Source organism: Harmonia axyridis, chromosome 1 (assembly GCF_914767665.1).
Source record: "Harmonia axyridis chromosome 1, icHarAxyr1.1, whole genome shotgun sequence".
In the NCBI taxonomy this organism is placed as follows: domain Eukaryota; kingdom Metazoa; phylum Arthropoda; class Insecta; order Coleoptera; family Coccinellidae; genus Harmonia; species Harmonia axyridis.
In genome coordinates, this window is record NC_059501.1 from 83070086 (window position 1) to 83091024 (window position 20939).

The 20939-nt window shown below is 37.7% G+C and overlaps 1 protein-coding gene across 4 annotated transcripts in view; it reads right to left on the bottom strand.

Moving 5' to 3' along the window:
• Window positions 1–20939, bottom strand: part of LOC123682409 (Down syndrome cell adhesion molecule-like protein Dscam2) — a 237327-nt gene that overhangs the window by 57741 nt on the left and 158647 nt on the right. For all 4 annotated transcript variants that reach the window (XM_045621012.1, XM_045621027.1, XM_045621018.1 and 1 more), the window contains exons 5-6: window positions 17641–17897; window positions 8458–8662 (exon numbers count right to left, since the gene is read on the bottom strand). In XM_045621012.1, coding sequence (XP_045476968.1) covers window positions 8458–8662; window positions 17641–17897 — 462 coding nt within the window. The remainder of the gene's footprint in view (window positions 1–8457; window positions 8663–17640; window positions 17898–20939) is intronic.

The window sequence follows — 20939 nt, forward strand, 5'->3', positions numbered from 1 at the left end:
AGAAATCGACCTGTCGAAGCATTTCTATCGAAAAACTTTATTTCGTCTGTAATCTCGTCTGTTTCGTTTTCAAATGGCCACCCTGTATACAATATGTACTCGAGCGGACAGAATCAAATTTGATAATGGAATCAGTGAGTCAATCTTTATCGTTTGAGAACTTTTCCGGTTCAAAATTTTATCATTACAGACATTGTGGAGAAATGATAGAGCGATTGGTTAAGAGAACGGGCGCACAAAAAGCCAACGCTAACGAAACAAGAGTTCACTTAATAAGTGTCTAATAAGGGCGTACACACTCTGTCTGTGGGTAACAAAGAAATGGTATTTTGTCCATAGATCCATGTCCTGAAAATATGGCATGCTTCAGGAGGCATAATGTATAAACAAAAAGAATCACAGAGTTAGATTAAGAGATTTAGATATAATTAAGGAGGTTTCGTTTCACTGAGACCTAATGGTCTATTGTGCCCCCCATCAGAGCTATTCTCTCCATAGCTTGATCTACAGCTCGCCTTCCAGTTCCAGAGTTCTGAAGAACTCCAATATTTGGGATGATTTCAAGGAGGCTAAGAGTTAGAAAATCCATTCAACTATATTGGCAGGATCATTGGGAGCGACGTAACAAGCCATTTCAAAACGCCTGAAAGTCATTGATTCGGAAACAAGGAAATTGGATGCCGTACGAGTTGAAACCGAGAGATGTTGAACGGAGTTTGTTTACTTGTGAACAGCTGCTTGCAAGGCAAGGGCGGAAGGGATTTCTGCATCGCATTGTGACTGAAGATGAAAAATGGGTTCATTACGATAATCCCAAGTGCAGAAAATAATTGGGGTATCCCGGCCATGCTTCCACGTCGACGGCCAAACCGAATATTCACGGTTCCAAGGTCATGCTCAGTATATGGTGGGACCAGCTCGTCTTAGTGTATTATGAGTTGTTAAAACCGAATCAAACATTCACAAGCGATCGTTATCGAACGCAAATATGAGCTTTGAGCCAAGCATTGAAATACAAACGGCCGAAATACAACGAGAGATCTGATAAAGTGATATTTGTAAAAATTGGAACGATTCGTGGATTGCTTCAAAAAAGGACCAGTTTTTCAACGCGGGATTCATACGCTGCTCGAAAGATGGGAGAAAGTAGTTGAATTACAATAAAGTCTCGAATTTAGGAAAAAAACTGCGGAAGCAAAGTTGTACGCCTATGTAGATATTTGATAGTACGACAACGTTATCACTTCTCTTTGTCGTACTATCAAAGTTATAGTTGTAACTATAATTTTCAGTATGAAATGTCTTAAAAGCTTTAACTGAACCTAACCTAACCTAACCAATTGTATAATTAATGTGTATCTTTTGTCAATGAAACCCAGATCCGACAAACCGACAATTAACCTACAAACATCCCCACTTAAACAAGCAAACACAAATCCATCACCCTCCAGCCGTCGACAAAAACGCATTTCAGTAAAAACACACCCACATTCCTCCCCACACCTTCATTCCCACCTGTTCCACTGCCAATTCGTTCCCCTCAACGTTCGCATCGTCGAACATTAAAAAGTTAAATCCCATCTCTATATTTGAGAATCGTTTGTCATTCGGACAAGTGGCGTGAGGCCGCGAAGTTGGCCACGACTCGCTCCGCCGAACGCAACAGGTTCCCCACCCCCATAAAGAACCAAGCCGAATTTAATAGTTCCAATTCTCCCGAGTAGAACTAATGCTTATTGCCGGGGCTGTTCTGGCAGTTTTACTATTCCATTAATTCTGTTTTTGTGTGCCGTCTCCGAAGGGCTTTGGCCGCGCGTATCTAATTTTGACGTAAGGAGGGCGGTTGGCGACGACTGTTTGGAGTTCTAGGGTTATGAGACCGGAATTAGCCATGTTTCGTTTCGTTAAGTTGTTCTTATCGGGGCTCCGGTAGATGTTGCAGTTTGTCGAGTCGGTTATTACGCTTTTGTTAAGTGATTTCATTAGTGATTCAGTGTTGTGAAGTGATAAAATAGCTGTTAATATAACCAGAATCTAAATTATGCGATTTATAATATGCGAACTATTTAAATCGCATATTTTTCGTGTTGTGTTTTCAGCTTTATCGTGTAGCGACTCTCTCTGCCCAGAGGTGGCGTTATGGGCTTCGCGCCACACTCTACGACGGTCCCGGCGGGTTTATGAGGGTCGCCGCGTTGCAGCAGAGTCACCTCTTCACGATGGTGTGAAAGGGTGTCTTAGGTAGAGATCGCTGGATGCCTAACTCAAGAGTCCACCAGCGATTTAAGGACGAAACACATCCTTGAGGAAAGGGTGTACCTACGTAACTTTGGCTGAAATCGTATTAGGAAAGTGTCGATGGTGAAACAAATCAACAATTCTAAACTCCCAGAAAAATATATCCCGTATATCGAAATACTTTGAACGCGAGTTATTGAATGATATTATGGTAGATTTTTGCAATCCTGATAATATTTTAGAGGTTACATTTAGATTTGCTTTCTGAAAGATACCAGATTCCAAACGAAATTGAATATTCACTATTTTGTGATTGGAGAAAGCAAAAACGTATTCAAGGTGATGAAGAAGCTATTTTGCTAACGTAATTTGGTAAACTTTAAAGAGATTATGCATCTACATCATTATGACCGAAATATTCCATGTTAGGAGCTTGTTTACAATTGGAATAAAGGTTGGAAGTTGACTAATATAATAATCAAGAAAAATTTTGGATACACAGCTGAAAAATCAAAAATTTCTATGGAAAAAGAAGTCAGTCAAATCATTGGTACAGCTCCAGATGAGAAATTTTCGGTGATGAAAGTTGCTTTAATAATCGGTCTTGTTGAAGCTTGTAGAACAGATGAAAAAGTCAAAATATCTACAGATGATGTCGATATTATGGGAAACAAGATAATTGTGACTATTTCTGCTACAAAAACTAACAGAAAAATATATTTTGCAGTTGTATGTAATAGTGACAATGACTCTGTGACGTTATTTGAAAAACATTTCATCCTTCAACCATCTGATATTACATAGAGGAGACTATTTATATCCTACAGGAAATATAAATATACAGTTTTGCCTTGTGACATTCAATTGAAAAAACAAATCCAAGCTTGTACACTGGCCATTGTAGGAGAAGAGAGTTAGCAACATTTCTCGTCAACGCTGATAGAGATATCATATTTGTAAGAGTTGAGTGGATAGGAATCAAGTACGCTTGCTATAAGATATTAAAAAAACTGACAAAATGAAAAGGCAATTGCGCAGAAGATCAAGATGCGGGATATTTCGATATGGAATCAGCCATTAATGTAATTAATCAAAAATAATGCACCTCAGTATAGTATATTCAAAGTCACTTGGAGGAAGACAGAATATTTCGATTATACAAGGGTTGTCCAAGTTTCCAGAAATTCTTTTGGGCCAGTGAATTTATTGCCTGACAATACTTTCAAATGAACCCTGGTATTTAGCGGATCGTGGTATCCACTTCAAAGGGACATCTATGGCCAAACGCTTTTATTGATTAGTTAAAGTGACTTTTGGATATACTATACCTACGTAGGTAACTATGGTGTCATGAATTGGTAACTACTGTATTATTAGAAAAAACAGAATTTGTACATTTGCTCAAATTATTATGTTAATATCTTCTATTCCGACTCCTTAGAGTCAAATTTCTTTTCCTGGAGCATTTTGTGGTCTGCAAAAAGCCAATAATCACTGTGGGCCAGATCTGGAGAATGAGCTGGGTGGTCAAGTACTTGAAAGCTCAATTTGTTCAACTTGGCCATGGTTTTCATCGATTTGTGACAAGCAGCATTGTCTTATTGGAAGAGAAATCTCTTGATCTCTCCCTTTGAATTTTAGGATAATATTTCTTGATTTCTGCACCCAATCAATCCAAGGAGGCTATTTTATATTCAGTGTTGATGGTTTTAATTTTATCAAAATATCTTATGAAGGATATATGAAACTCTTCCCAAAATACTTAGGAGCTTTTGGTTGACTTGGACGTCTTTCACCGACTCACTCAGCTGATGCTCTCTTCGAGTCAGTCACATATTCTGTTTATTCCACCTAAACAGCTGTAAACAGCGTTGGTAATCAACTATATGTTGTTGATTTTGATCAGCGATGAACAAGTGTGGTATCCATATCGAGCAAAGCTGCCTGAAGAACAAATATTCGAAAATGTTGCTTCATAGTTAAAACACTGCCCTCTGATATCTTCAACTCCTCCGCTATCTCACGCTACATCAATTTACGATCGCTCTAAACTACTTCGATGATTTCCTGAAACAATTTACTGCAAACTCAACATTGGAACATGAATGGTCCACTATGCATGAAACCGAAAGTAATACCCAGGTAGACATAGGTTTACGTCTAGCAAACTGCTATATGATGATGAAGATGATGAAAAAACATAAAGAGAACATATCCTCAAGTCTACAATTGTTATGATTCAAACCCAGCCTCAACATCCACAATCACATTTGTCCATTAACAAATCCTCGTTCATCATAATAACAACAACCTACAAACTTCAACACCTAATCAAACCACCGAATAATCTACATCAACCAGCTTCTATGCAACTCTTCCAAACACAAAACCCCAATCTACCCCAACGATCTACGCCAGCAGTTCTACGCTACAATCCATCCAGACCGGTCACAGCCGACCTAATTTGCACACTTAATCAAGTAGACAGATAAATGAAATTCATTCTCCAGCTATACAACGGGGTCTCGCTGTACGCCATATGACTCCACGCTTTCAGATCTCCGTTGTCAACGTGTATTGTCCGTACGTTGCTGATGGAACTGCACGCTTCGGAACTGTCCGTTGAAAGTTTTCCTAACAAGCCGAATTTTACGTTCGGCACGCTCTTTGTCTAGGGTCTGAGAGGGCGAGAGGATGAATTTTGGGGGTTTTGGACCCGTTTGTGTTGCGTTCGGTTCGGTTGTTAGAGATGCTGTGTGTTGTATCGATCTTGTTGTCTCCTTTTGTTGGGTGTTTATTGGAAGGTGTCTGAGGCTGCGAAGCTCATGATGTCATTGTTAAGATAAATTGATTGATGTCAGTAGTAATATATTAGATGTACAACTTCTGTCGTTTTGCAATAGATGGCAAAAAAAATAGTGCGGAAAATACATACAATAAACTTTTTGTGAACATAATGTCATCGAAAAATTAGTCGATTTGTCTGCACCATAAAGTTATTCTAGATCAAACATTTGGGTATCTTTTGATTTTCTGCTTTAATATGAAGAAATCTGCGGCTGAGGCTCATCGAATGCTCTAAAATACCTATGGTGAGGCCGTTGTCAGTGAAAGAACGTGCTGAGAGTTGTTTAAATCTTCAAGAATGGTGATTTTGACGTCGAAGATCAGCATGGCGGTCCAAGAGAGATGGTTTTCGAAGATGCAGAATTGCAGGCACTACTTGATCAAGACTCGTGTCAGACGCAACAAGATTTGGTAGGATCATTGGGAGGGATGCAGCAAGCCATCTCAAAACTACTGAAAGTAATGGAAATGATTCAGAAACAAGGAAATTGGGTGCCGTACGAGGCATTGTGACTGAAGACAAAAAATGGATTCATTACGATAATACCAAGCGCATAAAATCATGGGGATATCCTGGCCATGCTTCCACGTCGACAGCAAAACCGAATATTCACGGTTCCAAGGTCATCACAGGCGATCGTTATCGAACGCAATTAATGCGTTTGATCCGAGCATGGTAAGACAAACGGCCGCAATACAAAGAGAGACATGATAATAGTATATTATTCAACGAGCGGTAATGTAGGTCATAACTCACGCAGATGAAGTTTGCAGCACGAGCCGCAGGAGAGTGCTGTAATTCATCAAGTGAGTTATGACCATTACCGCAAGTTGAATACTATACTTTATCTACGACTTTATCAATAAATACTAAGAAAAAAATACAGACTTAGAATACAGACAGAAGGAACGGGAAATAAACATAATGTGCTCGATCCCGACTAAAAGAGAGATGGAAACTTAGTGTCAGCAATCACAATCGAACTAGCTTCGGCTAGCTCGAATACAGTACAGAGTACAGACATAGAACTATATTGAAAACCCTCAATAGTTGCCTAAAAAAATGCATTAAAATATACCAAAAAACATTCCCTGTAAACGACGACTTAATGACCTTACTGCTACAAACCCCTTTATATTTTTTTCGGCCAAGTAATTCTGCATGGTAACATTAGCTGTTTGTCTTTTGGAAATGTACACCTGTATAATATTTCATCTTCACTATCTGAATTAATCGTTTTCAGCAAAACATTCACAATAATTAGATATCAACTTAATTTGAAAACGTCAAAATTATTAAAGTGACATTCACTCGGACATTCCTCCCCTCAATAACAATAATGGAATGTTCCCTTTCGGCCAATCGAATAGAATCAGAGAAGTATAGAAGCACAGATCCATATTTTCCGATTTATTATAGTGAGTTATAGTAGTGAGTTATTATAACTCACGATGTTTGTTAATAGATACTATTAACTTCTCAAAAGCAGTTGAATAATGAATATATAATTCAATAGGAGTAGATCAAGGTATTTTACAGCATGATAATGCTCGAATCCCTGTTGCGAAAATGGTCAAGACATACTTAGAAACGTTAAATTGGGAAGTTTCACCCCACCAGTCGTATTCTCCAGACTCGAACTTTTTTCGATCAATGGCTTACAGCCTGGCTGACCAGCATTTCCGGACTTATGAAGAAGTTAAAATTGGATCGATTCGTGCATCGCTTCAAAAGATGATCAGTTTTTTCAACGCTGGATTTGTACGCTGCCCGGAAGATGGAAGAAAGTAGTGGCCAACGATGGACAATACTCAGAAATAAGTGTATATTCTGTTTTTTACAATAAAGTCGACAATGCTCTTTGAGGAAGTGTTGCTTGTTCTTACTGAAATCTAGACACTTTATGAATATTGTAGTATTAAATTTCTGAAGAAACGTTCTGGAAAGATCCATCCCTGTGAGATTCCTCCGAAGTATATTTCCTTCGGTTTTTTATGGAACTCTATCTGAAAGGTTAATTCTCCTATATCACAAAAAGACTTCGGGCCAGTAAGATACGTTGTGGTGAATGCAATGACCTCTCCTTTTCCTTTGATTTCCTAACTAAAATGACTGTATTATCTCCTTTTTCCTCGTAGAATATCTCAAGTCTTCAAAAATAGGAGGATACTGAACGAAATACTTGTTGAACCATTGTAGATTCGAAATCAAGAACATCACAGCAGAACACTCTATTGATAAAGATTCCCTCAGAATACTCGTAACATGCTGAATTTGAATATAACGTGCCTCAAGCAATGCTTCGGTAGTTGTGTGAAATTTTTATTGACAAGATGAGGTTTCAAATTACGGAGTTGAGATAATTTCATTTCCAAACCGAGTCACCTGAGTTCGATGAGAAATCCTGTGCCTTAGTTCCTAATGTTAAGACGTGTCCAACGTGCACTTATAATTTTGATTTTTTTATGAAAAAATTCATCGAATTCCTGGTATTTTTATGGGAGGTAATATTCATAATGGAACTGGAAGCTGTGGATGAAATTTTGTGTTCTGAGAAGATTCATCACATCAATGAAAAACAATGTTCCACAAATTTCCTTGGAACCATTTGCGGCATATAACTGAAAATTACATTTTCTTATGGATTTTCAATAGCCAGTGTCTTTTCAACCGAGTCGAAGCGAAAAAATTGTGAAGGAAAAGGAAAATCTTCTATTGAAGACGAAGACTCATCCTGTATATATTTGGAGGAGGAATCTGCACACAAGGTGCCACATTATACTGACATATCTTCTGGAATTCCATCATGTACTATAGGTTCATGTCATATCATTAAAACGGAATGTGAAGGAGTGCAACTGTTTGAAATGAAATTTGATTTGATTTTCGAAATTCCAGATGCGGAATAAAAGAAAATCCAAAATATCGGTCTCTCTAAACTTCTGGGTGATTCATATTCATTAAAAACTCTATTCACGAGTGAATAGAGAATAGTTGTTCATTCTCAAAATTTCGCTAACTATGGTAACTATCGTAAAAATCAATGTTCTTCTTGAAATCGGTTGGAATTGACGAGTTACAGTTTATTTTCCCCTTGAACAGACGATAAAAAACGACAAAAATTACCGATAATCCCTCACTTTCAAACCCTCGACTCCCAAAACGAAACCAAGCGGAAAATTCCCCCGTTCGTGATAATGCCGATAAAACAGGAACCTTGTCGACAAAGACCAGAATCGTGAATAAATCTGCGTGGCCCGATCAGTATTCGCCGCGGCCATAATTCGCAAACCCACAATCTTAATGCCCCAATTCGCACGGCGGGCCTAACAGAACGCGGCCGGATATGAACGGGCGGATTACAAACTCACCGTTGTGCATCCAGGAAACCTGGGACACAGGAAACCCATTAGGGATACACTGGAAGCTGGCCTCCTTGCCGACATCTACGACCTGCACTTGAGGTTGGACATGGGCTGATAAGGGTGCCGTGATCTCCAGGGTGACTCTGATGCTCTCCTCCCCTGCGGAATTGTTGGCGTAGCAGATGTACACCCCCCTGTCCTCTAATCTGACCTGCAACACGGGATTTTCGGTTGTCAGTAATTTAAGGGAGCATTCGCCAATTTGTAACCGCGGTTGCGAAATGGCGGAGGAGCTGGTTATACATATTCGTAAGTTGAGCTTGAGAAGGTGTACTTATTTTGAACATTATTGGAGGATTAATTGAACGAAATACAGACAGAACACTCTTTGTAAACCTACTTTAACGGGTTATTCGGAAATATTCATGAATATTTCAAGAACAAGTTCAATCATAATATATCTTCCAGAAAAAATATTAATGTGGAAATTTTCATGGGAAATAGATGATTGAGTCTATCAATTGACTTGACTTGTAACTATTGCCCTAAAGCTTACATTGAAGAAACTGTAAAATCTTTCAAAATGGGTATGAATTTAAAAAAAATTGAATTATTTCGAAATACCTCAATCGAATAAGAGAAAATAACACTCTCAGAAGCTTTTGAAACAAAATAGCTTTCAATTTCTATTCGTCAGCAGTTCAAAGGCAATCTTGATAATTCATTCTTTGCGCTTTCCCTAATACTAGAAGTATCGAAAAAATCTATTAAACCAACACTAAAATTGAAAAAAAAATGAGAACTGAAGTCAAGAACTCTCGAGGGCTAGTTGATAGATTCGTTGACTGCTCTCTTGGAGGCCATATCTATAGATGCCCATATACAGTTAGGTCTCTATATAGTTAGGTTAGTTCTACAAGGGTGCCATTGGCAAAAAAATGAATGAATGAAACTCCAATGCTTTTCTCACTGATATAGGAGGTTTTTTAGATATTTCATTTAGGGTAGAATGTCACGGCTTTCTACCTGATACGTAATTCTTCTTATTCAGGTGCAAAGTCGATATTTCTTTCTTTACAATTTGAAGATATTCTATTCATATTTTTCATAGCACAAATGAAGATATCAACATGAAATGCCGAAAGAATCTTGACATTGTTATTCTATATGAACATGTAAAATCTCTACCCAATGGAATCTGTGATGGCAAAAATATTGAGTACTTCTTCTACAATATTCTTCTTGTTTTTTCTATGGTTTGGATTACGTGATCATCGTGAAATAATACTTGAAATTGTTATTTCATATCAGTACCTAGGTACCTACCCAGAATTTCAACTATGTTTTTTCTGTGGTCAGGAAAATATAAGGTATTTTTTTTTCGACATTTTTTTTTTAATATCTCTACACTTCTTGCTATAGGCGATCAAAATGGAATTCTGAACGAGGCACTGAATGATTATTTTACAAACAAATGCAAATTTTCATCTTGATCAAATCTGCGGTTCCGGAATTTACAAAAAAAAAGAGTGTAGATCACTCCATTCGGAAGTTATCGTTTTTGAGGTAGTACGGCGATAGAATGGTAATCTTAGAATAGCATAGTATTTGATGGATAACAGACAATTTTTTAATTCTGGAAAAAGTACTTCCTCGACCAGAACTCGAACCCGCATCTTCTGAATCACTAGTCTCTCGCTCTCACTGATCTACCGAGGAAATTCCAACTGCATATAGGTAGCTCAGTTGGTGAGAGCGCTTGACAAGTGATTTGAAGGTTGCGGGTTCGAGTCCTGCTCGAGCAGGTACTTTTTTTCGGAATTGAAAAATGGCCTGTTAGCCATCAAATATTATGCTATTATTTGATTTCAGACATTAATCATTTTTTTAGGTAATCTTAGAGTGAATCCTAATTATTTGAGACTTTTCCGGCTCAAAATAAGACAATTACAGACATCGATCTATTCACGAAACGAATGCTCATAAACTCAAAGGAAAGGAAAACAGTTGCATATATTTCTTGATCCTAAAACTAAACGCAACATTCGGCTCTAAGTACCACAATTTATCCTTACACCTAACACCTCCCCCACCCTCCTTATAAATTTCCGGATTTAATATAATCAAATTATAAGGTTCGGTTCATTCATTCGAACCGTCAGTTTCCGGGGAAACGCCTCCCGGAAATCTGCCCCCCCCCCAGCCTTGTAATTTCGCGTCGGCACCTCCAGTTCCAGTTAATAAAGTGTGCGGAGAAACAACGCGATAGTCCTTTAATTTAACCCTCCTTAAATACAGTTAATTTGGGCGTCGTAATGTATGTTTTCGCCGAGGCTGCGAAAACCGGCGCTAAATATTCGCCTGGTGTCGGATGGGCCAGATTAAAAAGGGCCGTTGTCTTTTGGGCACGTTGGCTTCTGAGGGGGTGTTGGTGGGGATGTGATTTTGGGGGTGATTTTCTTTTAGGGTGATTGACCTTTGGATGTAAACAGAATAGTTGATACGGATTCTTTGTGCGCCACTGGTTTTCGAAAACTGTCATGGAATTTAATGCAATGAAAAAGACTATGAACTTGAGGAAAGAGCATTAAGCATAAAACATCCTGCATTCAAACTCTTCTGTGTGCTCAGCTTATGTACCACATAGTCTTGTAGGAGAATAAACGTTTGCAGACTGTAAAAATCAGGTTTAAGCAGCTAAAACACATACTGCACAAATTTACTAATCTTCTGGAATTAAAATTTGCCATTGTGATGGACAACCTTCATAGACATTGTTTGGTAAGAAGAATGAAAGAAGATCGAACTGATCGCACTTCTAAACCTTCTGCCTTCTGTTAACGATTTTATACAATCACGTAATTTTCTTGTTCAATGGCTTTCCAAACGCAGGTCCGCATAGTGCTCATCAAACTGTGGACCTTCAACTTCATTCATCGGTCTCAAATCCCATCGAAGTGAGGTCAAGAGACCCAGATTGATTCAAATATCAATTCACGGCGCTCCATTGCTATTTTTCTGTGACTGTAACTGTATCAGTTGCACCAGCCTCATTTTCGAATAAGTAAGGTCTAATCACACCACCAGCCTGAAAACTGCCAATGACATGTTGAGGATGGAGAGGCTTTTCAACAATCAATCTTGAATTTTCCGAGCTCCAAATAGGACAATTCTTCTTTCTAGATGAAAATGGGCAGATGGTTTATCGATGAAAATCCGCAAGATTTTGATGCATTTCAAGGACTCAACCAGCAGAGATACGATGTTCCTGGTGATCGTCATACTTGAGTTTTTTTTGATCAATAGCCTTAAGACCTTAGTCTTTATGGAAAATTTCCAAGATCGACGATGAATCGACAAACCTAGGTTTTCATCAACACTTCGAGCTACAGAAGCACTATTCTCAGTTGTATTTTCAATCGATGCTCACGTTTTCGCTTCTTTACATCAATAGGATTGTCCAACATCTCAAATTTCCCTATTGCCGGCCAATAAGGTGCTTCGAGCCGACCAAAAGTGCTTAAGTTTCGTGTACTGCGATTGCAAACAATTTTTGTAGTTGAACTTCAACAATTTCAATGTGCTGTTGGAGCGTTTATCATACCAATAGCAGAAATTGCGTAATTTCACTTTGTCAAATGTCAGAAGATGACAGCTTCCCAGATAGCAAATTCGAAATGAAACCTGTCATTGGAAAACCCCTTTGTTTAAAAACTTCAGTGCAGAATTAAAACATGAGTAATCATGGTTTACTCTTTCCTCATATTCGTAGACATGAATTTTAGGATGAATTTCATTTCTACCCGAACTTTATTCCAGTTGTATCTCACCTTCCAGATAATAGAAGTGCTAGATTAAAGTCATGCAAACCTTTATGGATTAATACTTTCCTTCAATCTAATTGGACAAGTGACAAGGAAAGTTGGCGATCGAAATGGAGTTCTTGCAATGTCTACAATAAAAGGTCTAATTGTTGATCCTTCAGAGAAAGCTCCAGGTTTCAATCTTCCAAAGTGAATTTGGTGTATTTTAAATCGACTTAGGACTAGCCACGGTAGTTGGAATAGTATGCTCTTCAAATGGTATTCTATTGGAAGCCCACTTTGTGAGAGTGGTGTAGAAGAAACCATTGACCACTTGGTGAAAACTTGTCCAGTTTATAAATTTCATGGTGGTTACCAAGCTATCCATTCAGTTACAGATTTATTTTAGAATGGGTCACTAAATTGAAATCAATATAACGAAAATAAACATTTATTACTCCTTTCTGGTTCTTTCGTTTTTGTTTTCAGATTTAATTATAAAGTCGTCAACCGTTGGTGAAGAGAAAAGATGGAAGAATTGTGTTTGGATGAAGAGGGAGCCCTTCAAAGTAAGTATGTCAGCTTATTCTGTCAACAAATACACAAACCATTCACTACACCTATACGGGAAACAAAGTTTCTGCTGAGGTTTTCATCTGTACTCTTGTATCATGCGTTAAAAATGTAATGATGCCCCGTTTACATTCCCTTTGCTAATACTGAGATTTTATCTACATATGCTTTAGTGTTTGACGTTAATAATTTTTATATTTCTCTATCTCAGAAGACAAACCTGTCCTGACTATCACGACTAAAAACCCACCCCTAACATCAAAGACGATAACGACGCCACCTTTTTCCTCTTTTCGCAGACCAAGTGTCCGCATTCTTTCACCATAAGAATCCGGCGGGTACCTGTTGAACTCCGGGACTGACCGTCCCTTCTCCCCCTTCCTCCGCCCCTAACTTCCCGATCTCCGAGGCGGGATAGCTCCTTGCGCTATCACTCAATAAATGAGACATTCCCGAGGGATCGATGCCGCCCGCGCGTCGAATTCCGATGCCGCGGAGATGCCTCCCGCGTGCCTTTTTGCCGCCCGAGCAATTCCCCGATCTTTTAAACATGAGCCGCGTGTCCCGAATCCCGAATATTTTAATCAAGATAGAAAGCGCTCGGTTTTGGGGACGATTGTTTCTGTTTCGACGTGGATAATGAGGGATGAGGCAGGTTTACGTGTGACGTGTGTCGTTTATGTTCGATTATTGACTGGATATACTACGTGAGGAGACTTTAGAGTGTCCACATTTGGGGTTTTGATGATTGGAGGTAAATTTCTGGGAGTTTTTCGTGGATTTGAAGAAAATTTGCACAGTCTGGCAACGTTGCTACAAATTTAAGTTTGAAAGAATTGAGATGGAATCAGGTTAGAATCATTATTATTTGATTTTCAATCGGTTTTTTGTCGGTTAACTAGACTTGATGACTGTCAGGAATATTATTGGGAAAATTTCCCGATCCTAAAGAATAATATTGCACACTGATATTTCCTGATTTTATCTGTTAGATAATTTTTAATTGAATGAAGAAGTGCTAGAAAACTATGAGACATTCCACGATCTTTTAAACATGTGCCGCGTGTCCCGAATCCCGAATATTTTAATCAAGATAGAAAGCGCTCGGTTTTGGGGACGATTGTTTCTGTTTCGACGTGGATAATGAGGGATGAGGGAGGTTTACGTGTGACGTGTGTCGTTTATGTTCGATTATTGACTGGATATACTACGTGCGGAGACTTTAGAGTGTCCACATTTGAGGTTTTGATGATTGGAGGTAAATTTCTGGGAGTCAAGGATTTTTCGTGGATTTGAAGAAAATTTGCACAGTCTGGCAACGTTGCTACAAATTTAAGTTTGAAAGAATTGAGATGGAATCAGGTAAGAATCATTTGTATTTGATTTTCAATCCGTTTTTGTCGATTACCTAGTCTTGATGACTGTCAGGATTTTTGGAATTATTGGGAAAATTTCCCGACCATAAAGAATAATTGCACACCGATATTTCCTGATTTTATCTGTTAGATAATTTCTATTTGAAGAAAGAAGTTCAAGAAAACTATGAGGCATTCCCCGATCTTTTAAACATGAAATGGAAGCATGGCCGGAATATCTCCACGATTTTCTGCACTTGGCATTAACGTTATAAACCCATTCTACGTTTCCAGTCACAATGCAATGCAGAAATCCCTTCCGTCTCTGCCTTGCAAGCAGCTGTTCACAAGTAAACAAACACCGTTCAACATCTCTCGGCTTCAACTCGTACAGTACCCAATTTCCTTTTTTCTGAATCATTCCCATGACTTTCAAGCGTTTTGAAATGGCTTGTTGCGTCACTTCCAATGATCCTGCCAATTCTTGTTGCGTTTGACACAAGAATTGATCAAGTAATGCCCCCAATTCTGCATCTTCGAAAACCTTCTCTCTTCCACTGCTGGTCTTTGAGTTTGAAACCACTCTCGACACGTTGTATTGCATCTATTGCAAAACGGCGTAAGCAAAGTTTTACATCAAAATAAGATGGATTATTTTCTGAATACCTTGGAATTATCTTAAAACATCAAAAAACAATAATCGAAAATTTTCTGGGATTTTTCCCAGTTTCGGGAAAGATGTGTACATTTCGAACACTCTGTTGGAATTGTTTGAAATTCTCAGGGGTTCCGCAATCCTTCAAACATGAGCCACATGTTCCAAAACCCGAATATTTAAATCGAGAGGGAAGGCAGACGGTTTACAGGTGATTTTTATTGTTTCGGTCGAATTCGTCAGTGTTTCTTCAGTAGTCAGTTAGTAATCGACAACTAGTCGATTACTAACTGACGGTAGCGCGTAAAGATAATCTTAATTTCAGGTTATGATGAAGAGTAGGAATTTTGTGGGGTTGGGGATTGTTTCCTGATGTTCGGGACGAATCGCACAATTCGGCAAAATTATATTTGCCGAATTGTATTATAATACATAATTATTATATTGAATAATTTATATTCAATCGAAGACGTTTCCGAATGGTACGCAGATTATAATATTATCTACGGTACTCACAGTTATTACAATGATAAGCACAGTGTTTTTCTGTTTACCTACAGTTGAGTGATTCTCTGGAAGTTCATTCTAGAGGAGAGCTTACAGTCTGAAAATTATGGAAATCTCTGAGAGTTTCCTCGATCATTTAAACATGTGCCGCGCATGTGGTATCAGGAAAATTTGAATCAAGATGGAAAGCAGACAGTTTAGGGGAATTGTGTCGATGGGGATAATGAAACAGTTGGAGGAGGGAGATGTATGTCTGAAGTACTCGTCTATCGTTAGTGGTCGATTAAGAACTGGATGCAGAGCATGGGAATAACCCTAGGAATAATCCAGATTCGTGGTTTTGATAACTATCGAGAATTGTCTGAAGGTTTGAAAATTTATCCTTATTTTGGGGAAGATCTGTGCAATCTGGCAACTGCTTTGAAAATTTCTGATTGTCAAAATCAAGTGAAATTTGATCAGATTGAATAAACTTCCGCCGTTTTTCGAAATACGAGAACTGTAATTTCATGAACCTGGTATTAACAAACCCGTTTAATACAAACGAGATTGAATTTTAATGATCATTTTCACCTATTGATGTTTAATCGACATTCGTATCGGATGCGTCACTTTAACGAACGAATTCATGACATAATTGTTTAATTCAGATGGAATTGACGACCGATTGATTAATCTATTAATTGTCACTCCAGATCCATTGTGCCAATTAGTATTTTTGGAATGTGTAGAATCAATGTTAAAAACGTTAATGTTAAGCGCTGGAAAGACTCCTGGATATCTACATCCACCGAGGACTAAAGTGGAATATACGAGCCCTAGGCTTAAATTAAGACGAAGAAGAAGAAGAAGAATGTTAAAAATCTCATTGGATTCATATATTATTTTATAGTAGCAAATTTCGTCAAATTCTTTCAATGGAGACTAATTAAAAAAAATTCCGAAGTATTGCCAAATATCCTTATTTCTCATATACCTCCTCTCCCATTGTATGATATTATCAAATGAGTGCAGTTCCTTGCGACTACCTGTAAGCTATCGGAGGTTTCAAGTTATCAAATGAAAAAACTCATCTCACGATAGGTAATGATTTTTTCAAATAGCAGCGTATTTCCAAAATTGTGCACGTTTGTTAACATTGATTTTCATGTATTTTTCCACGAAATTTCTCGTGAACGAATGCAATTACCAAATTAATTGGCGCCATTAAAACACAATGCTATTTATAATTTTTTTGCAACAATTTTTTGCAGATAGGGTTCGATTCATATCATATCAATATATCTATACTTTATTGAGTGAAATTTTTTTGATAATGGATGTACTGTATCTTTGAAGTGAATTTGATACCCAACGAATATACCTAGAACTTGAAATTTTCTGCTGATTTCAAAATTAAAATTTCCATCGGGTTAAAATTTTGCATTCATTTGAAAAATGTCAATTTTAAGACTCATGCAGGATTTGTATAGTCTAAAGAGATTATGAAAGTAAAGTATACCAGGGTATTTAGACATATGGAAAGAAATATACAGTGTGTCTATTTAAAAAGGTAGCACTTTATATCTCGGTTCCCATGCAAAATCAGGAAGAATGCAGAAGGGAGTAAATTTTGGTTTGTTGAGGTTCAATTTATACGGTTGGTTACAACAATTTTTGGTAACATTGTGAGTGTGATGACAGCAACCCTAAAGTCTTAAATGGGAAGGCGCTTGAGTAACACCTTGTTTTGAAGGTAATTCGATGATTTAATCAAAAATCCGTACACTTGATCTTTTCTGTTAGTACATATGAAAAATCAAGAAAGAGTAAAATAGTTAAAACTGAAAGAGTTGCATTGAAACATGAAAATAAAGAAAAAGTTTTTACCATAACCGATTTTTGAAATTTCCATTATTTCTATCAAGGAAAAAACAAAAAAAAGAGTTTTCAGTCAAATCCTTCCACAATTAAAAAAGTTTTGCACAATTGAAAGTTATACGCCTAGATATAATATAGGGGTACTTTGAAAAATACCATTTACAGTTTCCATTTGTTATTTGTCTGCTCATTTGTGAATCACTCTTTGTGTAGTCTAGAGAGAGCCTAGCCTAAAGGAGGAGTATGAAGTATTCAAATATAGAAGGAACTATATCTTACAACATTGAAATATTCAGCTTTGTCCAACTCCCCCAAGCATCCGATACCTCTCCAATCAAACCACCCTCAACCACTCGACCTCAAAACAATAACACCCTCCTTACAACCCCCATAAAAAATTCAATACGACCCCCATTGTGCGTCATTCAACCCTTACCTTCGTGATCTTCAGCAGCCCTGCTGAAAGCAGGATGTGACGTTCCCCCAACGCCACTGGTACGCTCTGGCCCTGCAGCTCCCTCTTCCAGTAGTATCCCGGAACCGGATGTCCCTGTGCGACGCACGGCAGGGTTACGTCCTCCCCTAGGACGCTCCTGCGGGCGTTGTATTTGTCCACGATCATCCTGGGCTGCACGCTGCCGTTGGGTTCCGTAACTATTATCCTGCCGGGGTAGGTGCTGGTCTGGATTTCGCCTAAGGGAGAAAAATTTGGGGGTTAGAGTTTGGTGAAAAATGAGGAATTATTATTTTTTTGTTGCTAGATATAAGGCGATGTCATTTTTCCCTAAATAACTTAAATTTTAAGTCAGCAGTTCCCTTTAAAAATGAGGAAATTCTGTGATCATCAGTCGTGTATAAGAAATTGGCAACGACTGCATGACGAAGACGAAGAAAATTGACTTAACAACAGTCACCACTTGAACCAAGTGGTGATTGTTGTTTAGTCAGTTTTCTCTATTTAAAACTGCCGTAGAATCCTGAATCAACACTCATCTTAATATTATAATAACATTCATTACTCACAGCTGAATAATTCGTAATAAGAAACATTGGGAATACGATTATATCAATAGTATATTATTCACCGAGCGGTAATGTAGGTCATGAATCACGCAGATGAATTTTGCAGCATGAGCCGCAGGCGAGTGCTGTAATTCATCAAGTGAGTTATGGCCATTACCGCAAGTTGAATACTATACTGGATCTACGACTACATCGATAAATACTAAGAAAAAATACAGACTCAGAATATAGACAGAAGGAACGGGAAATAAACATATGTGCTCGATCCCGAGTACAAGAGAGATGGAAACTTAGTGTCATCAATCACAATCGAACTAGCTTCGGCTAGTGCGAATCCAGTACAGAGTACAGACATAGAACTTCATTGAAAAACTTTAATAGTTGCCTATAAAAATGCATTCAAATGTACCAAAAAACATTCCCTGTAAGCGATGACTTAATGATCTTACTGCTACACCACTCTTGAAAATTTTTTCAATCTCCTTTATATTTTTTTCGGGCAAGTAATTCTGTATGATAACGTTAGCTGTTTGTCTTTTGGAAATGTATACCTATATAATATTTCATCTTCACTATCTGGATTAATGGTTTTCAGCAAAACATTCACAATAATTAGAAATCAACTTAATTTGAAAACGTCAAAATTATTAAAGTAACATTCCCTCGGACATTCCTCTCCTCAATAACAATAATGGAATGTTCCCTTTCGGCCAATCGAATAGAATCAGAGAAGTATAGAAGCACAGATCCATATTTTCCGATTTATTATAGTGAGTTATAGTAGTGAGTTATTATAACTCACGCTGTTTGTTAATATATAGTATTAATTGCTCAAAAGCAGTTGAATAATGAATATATATTACTCAATAGGAGTAGATAAAAATCATTAATTGCAACTTTTAACAACAAAAGACTTAGAGTTAAATACTTTATTGAATATGTTGTGAGTGTAAACGTCTTTTATGAATCATGCTGGTTCTAAATCTTTAGATGTTAAGGCAATATTCTCCGCTGTTATGCAGACCTCTTCGTTAGCACCTGAAATTGCAAAAGCCATCTTATGTTTCAATGTAGCCTTCAGCTATCTACTTGGATTGATTAATATTATTATTATTGAATTGGGGTCGTTAGAGCTCTGGTTAGCCTTCTGAGAACTTCGACCATATTGATCTTCTGTTCTTAACCCTACCTATTCATACAAATCCATGGGGGCCGTCGATACGGTTAACGAAACCGACGCAATCCTTAAGAGCCTTGATTATTACTTCATGAGTATCCAGAATTAACTTTCTATGTGAGTGTTTTTAGGCCAGTCAGCCCCGGACATTTGCATACTTTGTGTTTGGCTGTTTCTACTTCTTTCCCACAGAGTCTGCAGATATCATCTGCTCACTTACCTATGCAGAACAAAAGGTATTTGCACCAACAGTGTCCTATCAGCAGTCCTACCATTATCCGAAGATTAGCTCGTGATAGCTTCAGGAGCCTTCTGATTTAGGTCGGTGCAAGCACCACGAATTTCTTTGTTTCTATTGTCCAACTACCATTGTTGTACCGTTGGCTTATATTTGTTTTTTCCAAACCCACATGAAGTGTCAATCTTGATGCTCTTTTCGCAAGTTCATTAGTTGGATTTGGCCAACATGTCTTTTTACGGTCAAAGATCAGCTCCAGAATCAGCCAAAAGAAAGGTTGAAGACTGCTGGAAACAGCTTTCAGTATATATATTTTTTTTGATAAGGCAACTAAGGCAATATAGGTCTTGAAACACAACTCATGGTACTTGAACTTATAGGATCCTTGAAGAATTTTTCTACTCTTTATAAAACAAAGAATGGTGGATGGTCGCATTCACCCATACATAATTTTGCGAAATGCTCTCTTAGCAACTTTGTCTTAGTGGTTTATCCTGTTTTTTCTTGTCTTAGTAGTTGAAATTATGACTCTAAAGCATTCTTCTTCGTCTCCCACATTTTTTGAACGAAAATTTAGGATTTCATCCCTTCCTTTCGCTAGAGGAATCTTCGATCTGCAGCCTCCAATACATATTCTGCTATATTCTTCACTTCACATAAGTCCTAGGCTCATACGAATCCGATTTTCATTTCAGGAATACGATCAATTAAACATATATGTTGATATCGCCATCGAATCATCAAAGAAATGAGGAGATCTGAGTAACCTCAATTCATTGAAATATTCAATTGTAATTTCTTGCCGGTTATGTTGAGAATTTTTCTCTCAGCACCATTTATCGTAACGATCAAATCCATCTCGTTATTTCTTTCGTGGTTTATCCAACACAAGACGAGAAATAACTATATTTCATTCATGAGCTCTGCTGTCAGAGAAAAAATATCTCAATATTCTCTGGAGTATCTAAATTACTTTATTTTATGTTGTTTCAATTTGGAAAAATTTTTGAGTATCTTCATATTGTCCAGAAAGAAGAGCATCTTTTAGCTCTAAATTTTCAGGGTAGGTTTGAATCTCGAATGCCGTGGTTCAGTTCGTAGATGTAAAAATCTGACTGGCAGTTCGAAAAGTATTTCTTCTGTTAAATTCAAAACAGCAGATTCGATCAAAAATAAAATTAGCATTTGGATATAATGTAACAATTATTTGAAGCTGCCGACGAAACTTGAGAGTTTAAAAATAGAAAATTCCAAAAGAATATTGAAACAGAACTGTGGAAAGGACTGGCATCAAGAT